Source organism: Notechis scutatus, chromosome 3 (assembly GCF_049901735.1).
Source record: "Notechis scutatus isolate UNSWTSFEM ecotype Mainland chromosome 3, rNotScu1.2, whole genome shotgun sequence".
NCBI lineage: Eukaryota > Metazoa > Chordata > Lepidosauria > Squamata > Elapidae > Notechis > Notechis scutatus.
Genome location: NC_142011.1, coordinates 139,160,838 through 139,179,523, shown reverse-complemented (window position 1 = coordinate 139,179,523; position 18,686 = coordinate 139,160,838). Strand labels below are relative to the sequence as shown.

At 42.7% G+C, this 18,686-nt stretch overlaps 1 protein-coding gene across 5 annotated transcripts in view; it reads right to left on the bottom strand.

Annotated features, from left to right (window-relative positions):
• Positions 1-18,686, bottom strand: part of BPHL (biphenyl hydrolase like) — a 24,117-nt gene extending 5,431 nt beyond the window's left edge. For 2 of the 5 annotated variants that reach the window (XM_087961230.1, XM_087961232.1), the window contains exons 1-5: positions 18,537-18,686; positions 12,748-12,851; positions 8,564-8,730; positions 5,670-5,823; positions 1,202-1,333 (exon numbers count right to left, since the gene is read on the bottom strand). In XM_087961230.1, the coding sequence (XP_087817356.1) occupies positions 1,202-1,333; positions 5,670-5,823; positions 8,564-8,730; positions 12,748-12,851; positions 18,537-18,643 (664 nt within the window). In that variant the 5' untranslated portion in view covers positions 18,644-18,686. Of the gene's footprint in view, positions 1-1,201; positions 1,334-5,447; positions 5,602-5,669; positions 5,824-8,563; positions 8,731-12,747; positions 12,852-18,137; positions 18,313-18,536 lie in introns of all 5 variants that reach the window. The other 3 variants (XM_087961229.1, XM_087961231.1, XM_087961233.1) reach the window with 2 other exon arrangements.

Here is an 18,686-nt window from a genome sequence, read left to right as displayed (position 1 = left end):
GTGAGCCAAATGACTAGCAACAATTTGGCAGCCAGACTACATTGAAGAATTGGCAATTAACGACAGTTGGCAGCCAGACATCTTCATAGAACTGGCTCTCCAAATACATGGCAATAAACACCGGCTTTTGTCATAATCGTAGTTGTGTTGATTAGGGGCTGAGCCTAACAGGACATATCGAGGCTGGTTTCCAGCGAGGCTTAAAAACCACAGCTGTGTTCATTGACTTTACTGTAGCATACGACACTGTGTGGAAGAAAGGTTTTGATCTTCCTCACCAGCATTGGTCAACTCTGCCAGGAATCATTGTTTAAGTGGCATCTTGTCTCTATCCTCCAGTGTGACTGTGGTGTTCCTCGACAAAATATCCACCACATTATGTCCAAATGTCCATCAAGAGCTTAGGCTCAATGTCTGATTTTTTTCAACATAGACCACCCTGTCTTTGAATGGCTGGGTGGACTGGACATTAACATTTGAATTACTGCACTATAAGTCCATGTATTTGCCATACGCTAAATAAATAAGTAAGTTGTCTAGTGCCTGAAATGTGACTAGGGAGGGCATGTGGCAGACAACTGCTCATAAGTCGAGGACTATCTACAAAGAGTTTATAATCTTTCCATACAAAAGTCTATTTCTAGATGTTCTGACAAACTGTTGTAAGTCCAGGGCTGCCTGTACTGTACTTCAATAAATACTTCACCCTTTGGCACTTCAGGTTCTCCACTCAGAGAAAATGAGGGGATGATTACAAGGTTATACTTTACTGTTAAGGGCAGCTCCTGCAATCAAAATGGCCTCCAGCTGTGTTCAATTACAATATTCTAACCCAGCTACGGTGAGTGTTGGGTAATGCTGATTGAGGATGGTGGAATTTATAGTCTAACACCTCTTGAAAACATTAGGCTCGGAGACACTTCTTTATTCGTTCCCAGTGTCTATGGTCATTTATGGATGCAAAGGGCTCGAATGAGCTCATTCAACTTCATCAAGCATAGCACCATGATCTTCTGATAGCAACTATGTCTCTCTCTTTTACATGCAACTTTTCCTGAAAACTACATCAAGAGAAAGATGGCAGGAATGAAAGTTGTAGCAAAGTCAGGAGGAGAATGTATTTGGGATATGGGAAACACAAAAGTTTTACTTTTTTAATAAATGAGATAAAACAAACTAGGCCGCAGTTCCAGTTTCTTACCATCTGACTTTTGCACAAACTGGGAGATTCCGTCTACCCAAGCTGAACTTATTTTGCTGAAATATTCATATCCATACATTTCTTCCAAAGGTTTTCTTGTTTTTTCACTCCATTTTGAAACATCACGGATACCTATATGTAATGATAAAATATAGTTTCCCCATCAGTATTATCTTTGACCTGATATGCAATTTTTAAATGCCTGTCTGAGCATTTTGAAGCCACAGGGTATTTTAAAAATTACTAAATTGTTTGAAAATAATTAGAGACTATTTAAATGCATACAGTATACCTCATATTTTGATATGTTGGCTGCAGAACTGACATTATTTTATATTATTCCTAAAATGTATATTCTGAGGAACTGAATCAACCAATTAATTATTTGAAGAGGTTAGATGCAAAAACCTCTTTATTCAATTTGGATTATCCAATTTATTCAATTAATTATGATCTTCAGGATTTCATCTGATTACTTGGATTTGATCCATACAAGTTTATGATATGCTTTAGTAAGATTTTTTTCTAATCTTCAGGCACTAAAAATCTCTGGGGTTATTGTAGCTCCTATAAAACATGACTACTGTTGAGGTAATTCCCCGTTAGGAGAATGAGCGCATACAGGGAGATGTATTTGAGAGGAGTGTTTGAATAATACACATACAGAACACGGATACACTGTACAGTAAATGTAGGTTTTTACTTCCAGAAATGTTAAGCAAAGTCCAAAATAGGCAGTCCAAAGTCATTCACAGGTAAAATCGGTCAGTTTTCATCCAGGGATAATCCAAATATCAAATTCCAGTGTCAAAAACAGTTCAGGTATCAGACTTACATTAAATTCATGAATATCAGTCAATTAGGAAAAATGGAGGAACGGCAATATTTTCCAACAGAAGGAAACAGAGATACTCACTCAGACACACTCTCTTCTGAGACTAAGACTAAGACAAACCAGATTTCTGGCTCCATCTTATGGCCGTTTGAGAAACCACACCTAATTACAGTTTTGCATTTTCTTAAAGATACAGTTTTAAAATGTTTATCCTATTTCTAACCCAAATAGTTGTTAGGTGACTCATATTCCTAACAACTACGTCGTTCGAAATATTTGCATTGGAAATGAGTTTGTAATAGACAGAAAGTTTTAATACATTTCTAGATTTTGAGAACCATAAGGCAGGATTTCTAATGACTTCAATGAACAATTGTCACTGTAGAACATTTAGATAAATATGTAATGTAAGCATAGAGGGTCTATAACAACTTCCCATGGCAAACTTGTCGTAAGATAACTCACCATGGCCAATTCACTGTGGGACAACTTACCACTGCAGGATAAAAGTTACACTAATATATTAAAAAATAGTCATTAATGGAATCATTAAAGAAAGGATGCCAAAGAAGGCACAAAATAAAATGAGAATGACAAAAATTAAAATAATTATTAAAATTAAATTGTTGAATTGTCCCACAGTAAGTTGTCTCATGGTGAGTTGACCTATATAGTAATCCCATCCATACCTCATTTTTTTCATTTAGTCTATAACTAGTTTTAGCAAACTGCTTTTTTGGTTGGTGGTATAATATATTTCATGATTCTATACCTAAAGTATTAGGAAGCTTCAGAAAAGGCATTTGGATCCCTTTGCTTTAACTTTTTAAACATGGAAAATGTTGCCCAGATCCTGCTCAGCCATCCAGTAAATTGGTACAAAAAGACTTTACATATAGTGGTATTGAACAGAATGTACAGTTTCATATTTTAAAATTACTCAGACAACTATATGAAACTTATGAGCTATGCAAATGAATATTCAAAGGATGCGTAGTAAGGGAGTTGTTCAAACTGAACACTTCCTTAGAGAAAGTAATCAACATTTGGACCATTTTCATATCCAGTATCTTTAGCAGTTACTGTAGCCTATTAAATATTTATCACCTTCAGATGCTCTAAGCAACATTAGAATTTTGTCTTACATACCCATTTCAGAAATCTTAGCTCCAATACTTTTTACCAAGAAAGTAAAGTGTCCATTTAAGTGGCATTTGCTGAGTAGAAAAGTGAAAATGTATAATTATTGTGTTAATTGGATTATTTTCTTCCACAGAGTAATCTGTTATTCAAAGATTGTAACTAATTTTATTTCTTTTGTCTGCTGCGCTATTTCTCATTAAGAGAATCTAGATTTTTTTAAAAACAAACAAAGTTGTAATGGTTGTTTTTGTGTTTCATTTGTTAGCCATACACCATGCTACTGAATTAAGTGAAAATATCTTGTTTGGTTTACTGGGTTTTAAATCTAGCTTGGTCTAGAATAAGGCTGAAATGAAAATTTCTCATTCAGTTAAATGCAGTTAACAGGCAAAATAAAAAGCGAAATAATTTATTTTTGATTGAATTTTTTTGATTGAAAATACAGTTATTCTTTTAAAAGATATACTTATAATATGTGGCTATATTAAATATTTATATATGCCTAATATGTATATGTGTATGTGTGCATCAGAATTCAGCAGTGTGCCATATGCAAATGCTCTGCTGCCAAAGTATCTCAAACTGATTTAGCGACAAGGGCATAAGTCATGATTCTAAGGTCCTTCCACTCCAGGTACAGCCTATAGCATGCTACTGGATCATCTCTTCCAATGGGTTCATGTACATATTAAAATAAATAAGGGAGAGATTTAAACCCCAATGCACGGCATATTGGAGAGCCCGAATGTTGGTTCAAGGTCACAAATGACATCTCATCTCATAGGGAATGTCTACTTCATCAATATCTACAAACTCAAATGGCTTCTGACATGACACCGCAGGATATTATCCCTATCCACTCTTCAGAATCCATCCAATTGGCTTCCAACTGCAAACAAATGTGAATTTTATCTGTCAAATGCCTTTCTAAAAGGTTGTAGCAGCCCTCTAGTGCAGGGGTCCCCAACCACCGGTCCGTGGACCGGTACCGGTCCGTGGAACAAGTCCTACCGGGCCGCTGGTTTGCTGGGCGCCGCCATCTTTTTTTGATGAAAAAGTGCTTCCGGTGAGCTTTTCTGGGTAGAAAGCTCACCGGAAGCACCTTTTCATCAAAAAAAGATGGCGGCGCCCAGCTGATGCCGGTACCGGGCCGTGGCATAAAAAAGGTTGGGGATCACTGCTCTAGTGGTTCTTTCAGTTATTCTTCCCTGACACAATTCTGGTCACCCTAAAAAAGGTTGCTGGATAGCATCCAATGGATAAGTTCAGATAAGTTATAATGTAATGGAGTTCCCTCTGAAAACCCATGAGATTCATTAAGTGATTAGGGTGGATATCTATCACTGATCTCTCCTCTCTACATAGATTGATGGTGCCACTTAACTCCATTGGTGATCAATTCACAACAAAAGACTGATTTCAACATCCTCCACTTTTGAGCTGCTCTGGAACATCAACTAGATCCAATGTGTGGACTCCTCTGTATGTACGGCTTATGATGACCAATCCATGGACAGCCCTGTGGTTACCACAGCAACCAAAAAAATCTTAAGCCATCTCACTCCATCAGGAAGACTGAAATTATTAAGTACTGACAAACTGGGAGATTCAACCACCAACCCATCGTAATATATTTCAGTTGAAAATCCTGAAATATAAATAAGATTTTGGCATTTTTGTGTGAAATCACACATTTTTATTTATTATTAAGGCTGGTGTCCAAACCACTGCACAATATCACACAAATACTGTGTGACTGATGACCACTAATGGTATAAATTATGATATTCTTATATTATTGTAATGTGAAATGTTATAATTTAAGTTATATGGATAAAATATGCATTAATATCATACTGATGCATTTAGCACTTAAATATTTTTTCTTACAGTATCCATATGCTTTAATATAAATTCTCATTATTATTAATTTAAATTTATTATAGCTGCCCAACTCCAGTGGAATCTGGGCAATGTACAAAACAGAAAAAAAATCCATAAAAACAGATAAGACTTAAAACCACACAGAAAGCCCAGACTGAAACAATTTTAAAACAATTTTAAAACGACACAAATCAAACTAAACTAAACAAAACATGGTTCCTGAAAATACAATATTTTAAGCCCAGGCCTGGGATCAAAGCCAGATTTTAACAGCTTTCTAGAACCTTCATCCATCCCAACAACTTCTGAAATGTCAGTGTCTTGTTGAGCATAAGGAAACAGATTGGAAATAACTCATTTTCGTGGATGTTAGCTGTTACCTACCGTTGTAAATTTTCACATCCTCTTCTGTAACGGTCGCATTGGCTCCCCACACCACCATTTTGCAGATCAATTCTGGGTGTTTTGCAGCTGCAATGAGTGCGGTTATTCCACCATCGCTCCATCCCAACAAAGAGAACTTCTGAAACTTCAGTGCCTTGTTGAGCGAGCATAAGGAAACAGATTGGAAATAACTCATTTTCGTGGATGTTAGCTGTTACCTACCGTTGTAAATTTTCACATCCTCTTCTGTAACGGTCGCATTGGCTCCCCACACCACCATTTTGCAGATCAATTCTGGGTATTTTGCAGCTGCAATGAGTGCAGTTATTCCACCTTCGCTCCATCCCAACAAAGAGAACTTCTGAAACTTCAGCGCCTTGTTGAGCGAGCATAAGGAAGCAGATTGGAAATAACTCATTTTCGTGAACGAAGGGCTTGTCCTAAAGTTAACTGATTCTTCAAAAGCGACACCTTCTCGCTGATATAAAAGGAATTTAACATGGCTAAATTATGGCAACGAAGCTCAGTAAATTTATTGAATACTATTACTAAATCATAATATTCATATTAAATAATTCTAACTGCAACAAGGATCAGCCGTTTTGTTTAGGTTGCAATGACCACAGGGCATTCAAATAATAGCAGGAGCCTTGTATCTAGTTAAATCTACCCAATTTGCATAAAAATGAAATGGGCACGTGACACTAGGGATTACAGAGTTTCCTCATCAAGGTAGAAGGTCAGAAAGAAGTCTGTCTGGAAACACCAGTGGGAGGATGGATCACCCACAAGGAGAGAGCGCTACCTCTTTCATTGCCCTTGCAATAATTTTCTTATCACTCTTCAATCCATGTGAATAGACATAGAATAACACCAATTGTTACCAGTGCAGTAGCATATTCTCTAGAGCAGGGGTCACCAACCTTTTGGACCTCAGGGATCACCAAACTCAAACCCCGCGGACCACTAATATGAATTTTGACTGATGGTAGCTTGCTGACATTGGTGGGAAAGTAGGCCCCATATTCCAGAGCTGCAGTAAGTCATAGGACTGGCCCTTTGGTTATTCCGGAGCAGCTGCTCCTCTACCCGGGTGCACCGGCCTGCCATGGACTGGAGGAGCTGCTCCAGGATGACCAAAGGGCCAGTCCTATGACTACTGCAGCTCTGGAATATGGGGCCGACTTTCCCACCAACGTCAGCAAGCCACCCCGGGGCAGATTTCCTTCCCCCACCATTGGTCTTACCTTCCAGTTCCAGCTCGCGTGGCTGTACTCAAGGTAAGGTTTGCACTCGGCCGAAGGGTGGGGGCCAGCGGATAGGTGGGCCATGTGGGCAGTGCAGCTTTGTGTTCCCGTGCAGCCTGGATTAATTGCTTTGGGGGGGGATGCTTTGGGGGAGGGGATATTTCTATGTGGAGCATCAAAATTTTATCGCGGACCACCAGTGGTCCCCGGCCCACTGGTTGGTGACCACTGCTCTAGAGCAGCGTTTCTCAGCTTTGGTAACTTGAAGATGTGTGGACTTCAGCTTCCCAGAATTCCTCATGCTTGGCTGGGTAATTCTGGAAGTTAAAGTCCACACATCTTCAAGCGGCCAAGATTGACAAACACAACTCCAAAGAGCCAGTTTGGTTTTCAGGTAGTCCTTGACTTAAATGGGACCACATTGCTAAGCGATGAGATTGTAAAGCATGACCCCATTGCTGTAAGTGACAGCAATCCTTGCAGTCTTGGTTCCCATTGTTAGTCGAATCCCACAGTCATCAGGCAAGGCAACTTCCAGCAGGCTTCCCACAACAACAAAAAATCCATGGGGAAGCAGGCAGGAAGTTGCAAGTCCCAGGGTGACAGGCAGGAAATTGGCCATTGCTGGTGTGAGAGGAAACAAAGAAGTGTGAGGGGGTGCACTAGAGGCACAGCAAGGATCAGGAAGAGCGCATGGGAGTTTGGTGTGGGTCAGGAAAGATACACAAAGGGACAGCATGCCACAAACACAAAGGGGCTAGAGAGAGTGCAGGGGGAGACTTATTCCAGCGACTTTCCATTGCCTTTCTGGGAAACTGGCAGGGAAGGTTGCAAATAATGATCCCATGATTGTGGGCCACAGCAACTGGTTGTAAAGGCAAATCAATTGCCAAGCTCCCAGACTGTGATCATGTGACTGTGGGAGTGCTGGACAGCCAAAATTCCAGAGACCAGTTGCAAACACCATTTGTTCAATGGGTGGTAGGCTAGAAAACGGGAGACCACGAGTTGTAGGCCCACTTTAAGAAACCAAGCGAGGAGGGTGACCTTGAGCCAGTCACTCTTCCTCAGCCCTAGGAAAGGAGGCAATGGCAAGGTGGTTCTTCTCTCAGTGTCTCCTCGTTCAAGCAGCCATTCAAGCTTGTAATGCTGAATGAATGGTATTGATGGCTAGTCCTTGGAGTCCCCAGTGTTGCAGTGGCCTTGCGGTCATATGACCACGATCCAGGTGCTCGGTGCCCAGCTTACGGTTATGATGTCGAGAGGTCTTGCCCTTGCGTGGTTGCCATTTGTGATTTTCTTTTGCTGATTTCTGGCAAAGTCGGGATGCTGCAAAGGGTGACTACACGATGTCCTTCCTTAATGACTCACAGTGTCTCACTTAATGATGGCAACCAGGATTGCCAAAATTGCTCTTGCTAAGCAATGCAGCCATGTAACATTGCACTTTATAACTGCGTTGTTCAATGATGGGACTTCCCAGTCCAAATGGCCACTGTTGAGGAAGGACTATCTTTATTGCCTAAAAATCTCCAGCGACTTGTCCAGGCAGTCAAAAGGGGTCAACACCGTCAAAGATACCAAAAGAAAAAAAAAAAGCAGCATACCCTCTACATTGCAACGCTTAATTCTTTTTATTTATTTATTTGCTTTATTTGTTCAAAATAATGAGATCTTTTACCTGGATAGAATAGATCAGAGAGAAAATTTAAAAAAAGCTACTATAGAAACATTTTGCTTTTGAACAAGTCCAATCTTCCTTCTCGTAAAGTGTCAAAGGCACAGCCTTAGAGGTTCTACTTGCTTATTTCCAAACTTAATGTACAGAATTCTCAGAAATCAAAGATTTCAAAAGCGGGATGTATTTACCTGCATCAAGTCAACAGCATCTTTTGCATCTCTTTCGAAAAAGTCTAGAGGAAAATCTCGAACGGGAGGGATTGATTTTCCATATCCTCGAGGGTCCCAGGCAACAACAGTAAAAATCTCCTTGTTTATATTCTTCAGCTGTGGTCCAAAATCAGTCTGACCACTACCTAAATCAACACACAAAAACACTGCAAGATCATCATAACCAAGAGAGGAACTTATTCTACCCACATTTAATATATGTAAAAGAAAAACTAAGTCCAAAAAAGCATGATCAAATTTACTACAGATAGGCCTCAAGTTACGTCCACAATTGTATGTTGCTAAGTGAAACTTTTGTTGAATTTTGCCCCATTTTATGATTTTTCTTGACGCCGTTGTTAAGTGAATCCTTGTAGTTGTTAATTTAGCAACATGGTTGTTAAGTAAATCTGGATTCCCCATTGATTTTGCTTGTTGGAAAGTTGCAAAAGCTGACCACGTGACCCTGGGGACATTGCAACCGTCCTAAATATGAACTATTTGCCAAGCATCTGAATTTTGATCATGTGGCCATGGGAATGCTGCAATGGTCATAGGTGTCAACTCATAAAACATTTTGTATACACATTTTATAGTTGACAACAGAAAGAAGGGGTGGGGAGTTTCAAAGAGCAGGCAACAGTGTGGAATCGAAAGTACATTCCATTCATATTTTCTTCAAAGACTGATTAGATGGCTGAAGCTTCTGCCACGAAAAAATCTAATTGGAGAGCATGATTGATGACTCTTGGCTATGGAGTTGGATGATACACCCAGAGGGGTGGGGGGAAAAGCAGGATCAAGGGTGACAGTGAATTACGTATTTCAGAGTTGGCTACACCCAGGTTAGTGCCAGACATAGAATGTTAACTTCAAATAAATCCTCTTAAGTTTTTGGGAGTGTGGCTCGAGGCTCATGATTTAACTAGAGTAACTGCAGGAATCCTGACAGTAAGTGTGAAAAACGGTCATGAGTCCCTTTTTTCAGTGCCGTTGTAACTTTGAATGGTCACTAAATGAACTGTTGCAAGTCAAGGACTTCCTGTATCTTTATGTCTCTTGTTTGACTATTAAGAAAGCTTAGAGATCATCCTCTTTTGCTGCACTATGATCAATTTCATTAGAGAGTTATTCTCCAACCATCATAAAACCAACCATTTTTTCCTTGTCTTTCTCCTCACAAGCTCGCTACCACTGAATAAGTGATTATAAAACATCACTCACTCTCCAGTGGAAAACCAAGCAGTGTTCTCAGTGGTGGGATTCAACCGGTGTAACAACCAGTTAGGCGAGCGCGCACAGTGTTTGAAAACCACCCATTTTCAGTGCTAAAGCTTACCTTCTGCTGCAGCCCGGTGAATAAAACAGCTGATGCGTGGCGATCTGCTGTGCCGCGCAAATCAGCTGGGCTGTAAAATAGGACGGACTAGGGCAGGGGTGGGTGGACAGGGCCAACTAATCACCGGAACTACCGGTTCACCCGAACCGGTCTGTATCGGCTGAATCCCACCCTGTATGACAGCAGCGAGAAAAATGCTTGTATCTTGAGTTGGATTCCAGAAGGACAGTCGGGGGGCTGTTTTCGTTGTTGACAATGTGTAATTTATGGATGTAGAAGACGGTACTAGATGTGGGAAGATTTCATACACTGTGCTAAGCTCAAACTAATCAAACTCTTTGATTAAATGGTAAACAAAGTAAAAAAAAAAAGGGTTGTGGTTACTGAAGTCACACAAAATTTTCTTATAAAGACAATGTGTCCCTTAAAGCAAGTTCACTTTTAGTCAAAGCAGAAATGTGTCTATGTAGTTTGAGCATGATTTGGAATCGGAATTACTGGAATTTGGATGTGCAAAGAGTTGCTGGGAGGCTTATAGGTTGCCTGTTCCCGAAGTAGAGGATTTTTTAGTTCTTTTGCTATCATTTCCCCAACAGTTTCCTCCAGTGTTGGAATTTTATGATCTCCAACTAGTTCAGTGGAATTGCAGTCAAGCAGAGTTTGAAAAAGGCTGATCCTGGATCAAACATAACTAACGAGTATTTCTACTTTGACAATTAAGACTGAGATTTAAGAAATAACTCCAAGGTCAGTCAAGGCAGGTAGAGTTTTCCTTATCATTTTGCTTGACCTCATTTAGGAAATAATAATCAAAAATCCTTGGAGATCTCTTGCTATCATCCAGAAGTAAACCAATAAATTTGATCTCAGCTTCGGTCTATTTGGATAGTTAGGTCAATATACCGTTTCCCTGAAAATACGACCTACCCTGAAAGTAAGTTCTAACTTTATTTTTACACCTGCGCCCAATATAAGCCCTACCTCCCCAAATAAGCCCTAATTAAGATCCCACCCACTCCAGAGCGCACGGGTAAAAATTAAGCTAGGGTAGGGATGGGGGAGCAGAGCTGTCCTATTACTTACTTTTGGACAGTTGTAGCCAGGCGTCGCATACCCCAACACCTGCCTTGCTGGCCCATTTCTTCTGCAGCTGGCAAGGCTGGCAAGGCTTTCCTGAAGGCCTCTGTAGCTGATAACAAAGGTCCGGATCGATTCAGAACTCTGTAATCGGCTGCAGAGGCCTTCAAGAAAGCCTTGATGGCTGCAGAAGAAGTTCCTGAAGGCCTCTGAAAGCGAAAAGGAGGCTGGGGGCGATGCACACAAGTGAGGTTAGACAGTGGATGACATTCCCCCAAAATAAGACCTATTGACTTTTTTGGTGACAAAAACAATATAAGACAGGGCCTTGTTTTTGGGGAAAACATGGGTAGTTAGATAATTAGTCTGGTCTAAAACAGAGGTCGCCAACCAGTAGGCCATGGCCACTGGTGGTCCGCGAGAAAATTTTGGTGGTCCATAGAGAAATGCCACCCCAAAACACACACCCCCCAAAGCAATTAATCCAGGCTGCGGGGGAACACAAGGCTGTGCCGACCACGTGGCTCAGGAATACAAGGATTGCGTGGCTTGAATTAAGAACAACATGAGGTAGTGAGGGAAGGGGGGAAAGCGGGGAGGGGGGAACTTGCCTGGCCACCGGGTTGCTTCTTTCCGCTTCTTTCATCTTCTGCTTTTGGCTGCACGCAAGGAAAGCAGCAAAAGTCTTTCTTTCTCTCCCCCAAACTCTGCCAGAAATGAGTCTTTGGGACCCTGCAAGGCATCCTGCTCCAAGAGGCTTCAAAGACTCATTTCTGGAGGAGTTTGGGGGAAGAGAAAGAAAGGCTCCTGCTGATTTCCTTGTGTGCGGCCTGAGAACGGAAATCAAAGCAGGCTAGGAATGGGGCTGCCTTGGAGGGGGGGGGTGTATGAGGGAGAGAGAGAAAGAAAATCACCATCCCTCAGTTAGATCGATCTCCCTCCCTCTAAGAACGGAGATCAAAGCAGACTAGAGGCTGCCTTGGAGGGTGTGTGTGTGTGAGGGATTTGTATGTGTGTGTGTGTGTGTGTGAGAGAGAGAGTGATCCATCGCTGCTGGGGAATTAAATTCACGGGGGGTTGCATGTTTTTGTGTCTTTTCTTTCCAACCTCTAGGTGGGAGGGGTGGAAGGAAGAGAGAGAGAGAGAGAGAGAGATAGGAGGGAAGGATCCATTGCTGCTGGGGAATTAAATTTACGGGGGAGATTTGCATGGCTTGACTGCTACAGTGACCTATATCAGGAAAATGTTAGATAGTACTGTGCATTCAAATGTTTGTCCTGTAATGACTGGAATGAAAATGGAGTGGAAATGGGTACTTTGTGCTTGCTGACAAACTTTCCTAAGTGTGAAAGCATAGGGGAAAAAAATACTAGTTACACATTACTCTTAAAAGACAAAAAACACCAGGACTTTGGATCCCGCCAAATCCAAAGGATGAGAGAAGACCTTCCTTTCCCTTTGCTCTGCCCCACAGTTCCCATTTATGTTTATGTTTAACATAAAATATTTTTTTTTATATTAAATATCTTTTTAAAAAAATTCGTATTAGTGGGCCTCAGGATTTAAAAGTATGAGTTTGGTAGTCCCTAAGGTCCAAAAGGTTGGCGACCCCGGTCTAAAAGCAATTATTTTAGAGTCATGCATTATTACAAAGATCTTCTGACAAATGTATCAATATAAATATAAATATTTTTGCATATATTATCCATTCCAAATCAGCAGCATAGAACAAGTGTTAGATCCATACCTAGCATGCCAGGGAGTAGGAGGACAGCATGATTCCCATTTCCAGTCTGTTGATAGTGCAGGTGGATGCCATTCACTTCTACTTTCGCTGAGGTTATGGCAGTGCTGGAAGAAATAGCTTCAATTGTTCAATTCGTTCATATTTTATCTTCCTTCCCAACAGCATACATAGTTCTCCCCTCTACTCTTAGTATATCTCCACAATAAGGCACCATACACAGGTGAAACTCAAAAAATTAGAATATCCTGCAAAAGTTCATTTAGTTCAGTAATGCAACTTAAAAGGTGAAACTAATATATGAGATAGACCAGGGGTGGGCAAACTTTTTGGCTCGGGGGGCCGCATTCACTTTTAAAATTTGACAGACGGGCCGGGTCAGCACAAGATTTTTTGGGAATCGCCCCCCCTTCCCCCTTCTTCTCCTCCTTCCCCTCCCTCGGAGGCCCCTGAGTCAGGAGTTGCTACTGCCGGCACGGCTCCACGCGGCTCCAGTCCCACGTTGCCTCGGGAAGGGAAAGGCAAAAAGAGCCGCGGCGGTGCTTTGCAACGGCAGCAGCGGCACCGGAGGTTCAGGCTCAGCGGCTCCTGGTTTTGCCTTTCCCTTCCCAAGGCAACGTGGGACTGGAGCCGCGCGGAGCTGCGCCGGTGGTAGCAACTCCTGACAGCCCCAGCTGGACACCTGAGCAAAGCCCGGGCAGAACTGCCTGTTGCTGCTGCGGGCGCTGCTGCGGGCGTCTGGCTGCCCAAGTAAAGAACCGCACCAGCTCAGGGCAACTGTGAGGAGCAAGAGGGGAGAGGCAGAGAAGGAGGCAGAGAAGGAGGAGGGCACCTGGCCAGTTGGGGGAGGCTTCTTGTGCTGCCAGTTGGGGGAGGCTTCTTCTCCGGCTCCACTCTGCTTCTCCAACATCCGGCGCTGCCCTGTTCTGTGCGCCGGCTGCTCGGACTTGCTGGGCCTGACACAGAACAGGGCGGCGCCGGATGTTGGAGAAGCAGAGCGGAGCCGGAGATCATTAGCCGCCTCTTTCGCAGCACAAGAAGAACAGGGTGGTGCCGGACCATTGGAGAAGCGGAGCAAAGCCGGAGATTAGTAGCTGCCTCTTTCGGCGCAGAAAGCTTCCCCCAACCAGCCGGCTGGTCTCCTCCTTCTCTGCCTGTTTGTTCTGTATGGCCGAGGAGGAGGAGACCAGCTGAGAAGCACGCTGCCAGGCGGGGGCCACGCAGCGCAGGGCAACACGCCACCGCCCAGCCCTGGCGAGGGAAAGCAGTGGGCGTTCCCCGGGCGGTGGCCTTGGCCCCGCTACCAGGGAAGCGGCTGCCCAGGTCCGTGTTGTGTGTGAAATTTTTTGGCGTGCGGCGCGGGGTCTCTTTTGGCCGGCCCCAATTTTTTTTTCAGAGAGGAATTTTTTTTTTCCAGAGGCGGGCCGTATTAAAATGACCAACGGGCCGGATGTGTCCCGCGGCCCGTAGTTTGCCCACCCCTGAGATAGACTCATTACATGCAAATCAAGATAGTTCAAGCTGTGATTTGTCATAATTGTGATGATGATGGCTTATAGCTCATGAAAACCCCAAATCCACAATCTCAGAAAATTAGAATATTACGTGCAATCAATAAAGCAAGGATTGTACATAGAACAATATCAGACCTCTGTACTCAGTAGTTGATTTGAGCCCCTTTTGCAGCAATTACTGCCTCGATGCGGCGTGGCATGGAAGCTATCAGCCTGTGGCACTGCTGAGGTGTTATGGAAGACCAGGATGCTTCAATAGCGGCCTTCAGCTCTTCTGCATTGTTCGGTCTCAGGTCTCTCATCTTTCTCTTGGCAATGCCCCATAGGTTCTCTATGGGGTTCAGGTCAGGGGAGTCAAGCAGAGTTATCCCAAGGTCATTGAACTAGGTTTTGGTGCTTTTGGCAGTGTGGGCAGGTGCCAAGTCCTGCTGGAAAAATGAAGTTAGCATCCCCATAAAGCTCATCTGCGGAAGGAAGCATGAAGTGCTCCAAAATCTCCTAGTAGATGGCTGCATTGACCCTGGACTTAATGAAGCACAGTGGACTAACACCAGCAGATGACATGGCTCCCCAAATCAACACAGACTGTGGAAACTTCACACTGGACTTCAAGCATCTTGGTTTCCAAATGAGATGCAAAACTTGTTCTCATCAGAAAAGAGGACTTTGGACCACTGAGCAACAGACCAGTTCTTTTTTTCTTTAGCCCAGGTAAGACGCTTCTGATGTTTGTTGTTCAGGAGCGGCTTGACAAGAGGAATACGACATTTGAAGCTCATGTCCAGGATCCGTCTGTGAGTGGTGACTCTTGATGCACTGACTCCAGCCTCAGTCCACTCCTTGTGAAAGTCCCCAACACTGTTGAATGGCCTTTTCCTGACAATCCTCTCCAGGCTGCGGTCATCCCTGCTGCTTGTGCACCTTTTTCTCCCACACTTTTCCCTTCCACATAACTTTCTATTAATGTGCTTTGATACAGCACTTTGGGAACATCCAGCTTCTTTAGCAATTACCTTTTGAGGCTTTCCCTCCTTATGGAGGATGTCAATGATGGTTTTCTGCACAACGGTCTTTCCCATAACTGTGATTCCTACTGAACCAGACTGAGAGACCATTTAAAGGCCCAGGAACCTTTTGCAGGTGTTATGGCTTAATTAGCTGATTAGAGTGGGACACTTTGAGCCTAGAATATTGAACCTTTTCACAATATTCTAATTTTCTGAGATTGTGGATTTGGGGTTTTCATGAACTGTAAGCCATAATCATCACAATTATGACAAATCACGGCTTGAACTATCTTGCTTTGCATGTAATGAGTCTATCTTATATATTAGGTTCACCTTTTAAGTTGCATTACTGAAATAAATGAACTTTTGCACAATATTCTAATTTTTCGAGTTTCACCTGTGCAGTATGGCTCTTTTCCCTCTTAATGAGACTCACAATCATCTAGTGCAGTGCTGTCAAACTCGCGCCCTACGGACCGGATGTGTCACACGCTGGCCACGCCCATGCCCGGTTTAGCGAAGGGGCAAAAGTGGCGATACATCACAGTGTCATCACGTGACGTTATCACCACTTTTGCCCCTTCGCTAAGCTGCGAGTTTGACACCCCTGACTTAAGAGTGTTCCCACTGAAATGAATGGAACATATGCAAATTAAACCTCATCAAGATTTAATTTCGGAGCCCAGACCTGCAAATCAGCATAAAATGAAACTTCATTTATTTAATTTCTATCAATAATTGCTCAATGTAACAGAGGAGGAGGTAAGCTCTAAAGAAACAAAAGGTTCCTTAGTCCAGGGAAGAGGGGATAGAGAGTAATTGTGCCTTCAGCACATGAGAATTGTTTTGGCAAGATTTCATGGTTCTCTTATATAGAGTCCTCTACTTAGGACCAAAAATGGACCCCAAATTTCCATTGTTAAGTGAGACATTTGTGAAGTGAATTTTGCCCTGTTTTACGACCTTTCTTGCCAGTTGTTCAGTGAATCACTGCAGTTGATAAGTTAGCAACACGGTTGTTAAGTGAATCTGGCTTCCCCGTTGACTTTGCTTGTCAGAAGGTCTCAAAAAAAGATCACATGACCCCTGGATGGGACACAGCAATGCTCATAAGTATGAACCAGTTGCCAAGCATCCGAATTTTGATCACATGATCATGGGGAATGCTGCAGTTTGCAACTATTAAAAATGATCACAAGTCACATTTTTCAATTCCATTGTAACTTTGAACAGCCACTAAACAAACTGCTGTAAGTTGAGGACAACCTGTACTGCCCTACAGGCAAGAAAGTTCATTCTAGAGCTCTGTCTAAGTGGTATTTAGGTCCTGAGTTGCCAGCTCAAAACTCTCAGGGCCAGAGAGCAGAGACCAAAGATGACTGTTTGCTGTTTGAGGAGAATATTCTCTGTTTGAGGAGAGAATATTCTCCCATTTAATTCATTGTTGACTCAATTTTAGAAGGAAGGGCAGGATTGCCTCCATCAAACAAAAGGAATCAGATTTCTAGGAGCAGTGAAGAATTTAAATTAAAAATTCCAGTCAAGCACAACACTTAAGTTAGTCCAGGGAAAACCTAACAGCAGCATTTGTTTGACTACCGTAGATTGGGGGTGGTTGGTTAGAATAGAATATAATTCTTTATTGGCCAAGTGTGATTGGACACACAAGGAATTTGTCTTGGTGCAAATACTCTCAGTATACATTAAAGAAAAGATACATTCATCAAGAGTCAAAACACTTAACGATAGTCGTAGGGTACAATAAGCAATCAAAACATACTAGGAAACAAGTCAATATAAATAGTAAGGAAACAAGTGACAAGTTACAGTCATAGTCACAAGTGGGAGTGGATGGGTGATAAGGAGTGATGAGAAGATTAACAGTAATAGTAGTGCAGACTGTAAATAGTTGAACAGTGTTGAGGGAATTATTTGTTTAGCAGAGTGATGGCTTTTGGGGTAAAAACTGTTCTTGTGTCTAGTTGTTCTGGTGTGCGATGCTCTGTAGCGTTGAGGGAAGGAATTGAAACAGTTTATGTCCGGGATGTGAGGGGTCTGTAAATATTTTCTCAGCCCTTTTTTTGACTCATTCAGTATACAGGTCCCCGATTGAAGGCAGGTTGGTAGTTATTGTTTTTTCTGCAGTCCTAATTATCCCCTGAAGTCCGTGTCTGTCCTATTGGTTGTAGTGGGTTGTGTAAAGCGGAATCCTTTTCTTAGCTTGATATATTGGATTAATACTGTACACAGGTTAAGAATGTTGTGGCAACTAGTTGTGCCTTACAGAGGTCTCCTTGCACTGGCAGAAGGGACTGAGGAGGTGACTTTTGTGATTCCCCCTTTCCCCTACAACTCCTACAGGCAAGTAGCATATCCACAGCAGATCTGACCTGCAGTATAAGAGACAAACTAATTTGTGCATGGCTACACTGTGGACTAAAAGTATCGTACTATTTCGTTAGAATTTTGCGATACAATAAGACATTTCTGAAAAGCAGCCTGGTTTAATCTGGTATGGGAAGTACCAAAAATATTGTAAAAGGAGGCCTATTTTCATTACAAACGATTTTGCAGTCTGCTTGCAAAGAAATCTTTATAGAACTTGCTTCCAGGTAATTATGCAATGGTGCATAGTCCAGAGTATTTAAAAAAAACAAAAAACACCTTTCAGCTTTTTTAGTATAATAAATAGGTAAAAAGTAGGATGGAAGGCTGTCTTGTTGTTGTTTTTTAAATTTTTATTAACTCGTTCAGAATCTTATCCTCCCAGACAGCTTTCGCCTAAAATATAGAGAGGGAGGGATAGATGTGCAATTGCTCTCCCCCCCACCGAACAATTCCTGCAGCCTTTGCGGGTGCTTTCCCCACCTACCAATATATCATTTCGCTCTTAAAAGGCGAGTTTTGCGGAGCCTCCGTTAAAGGAAAGGATCTCTAGTATGGGTCATTTTAAGGCTTTTAACCTAATCTGATCTAAAATCGGATTCATATGATCAGACTTCGTTCCCTTCGTGAAAAGCCTGCGCGGGGTCACAAGCAGTTACGTCCTAAAAGACACACGGTGCACAAATTAACACGCGCACCCCCGTCCGAACAACCAAAGCAAGGCCGCCAAGCGCTTCGGTCGCACCTCGCACCCACTCCGGCTTTCGCAATCAAGCCCTGTTTTGCTAACCACGCACGCGCATTGCGGTTTCGATCCCCCCCCTCACCCACCCGGGGTCGAGGCCTGCGGCGGTTTCCTCACATCTCCGTCCCGTGGGCGTTTTACCTATAGGCAGCCCTCGATCTCGGGACCGTTGCCAGCGTGGCAGAGCGGGAGAGGTGGGAAAAGAGGTGCCGCAGCCGCCAAAGCGCTGCGCCGGCGGGCCGAGCCATTTTCTTTCCTTCCCGCAAGTTTTGTCTTGGCGGCTCCGCCTTC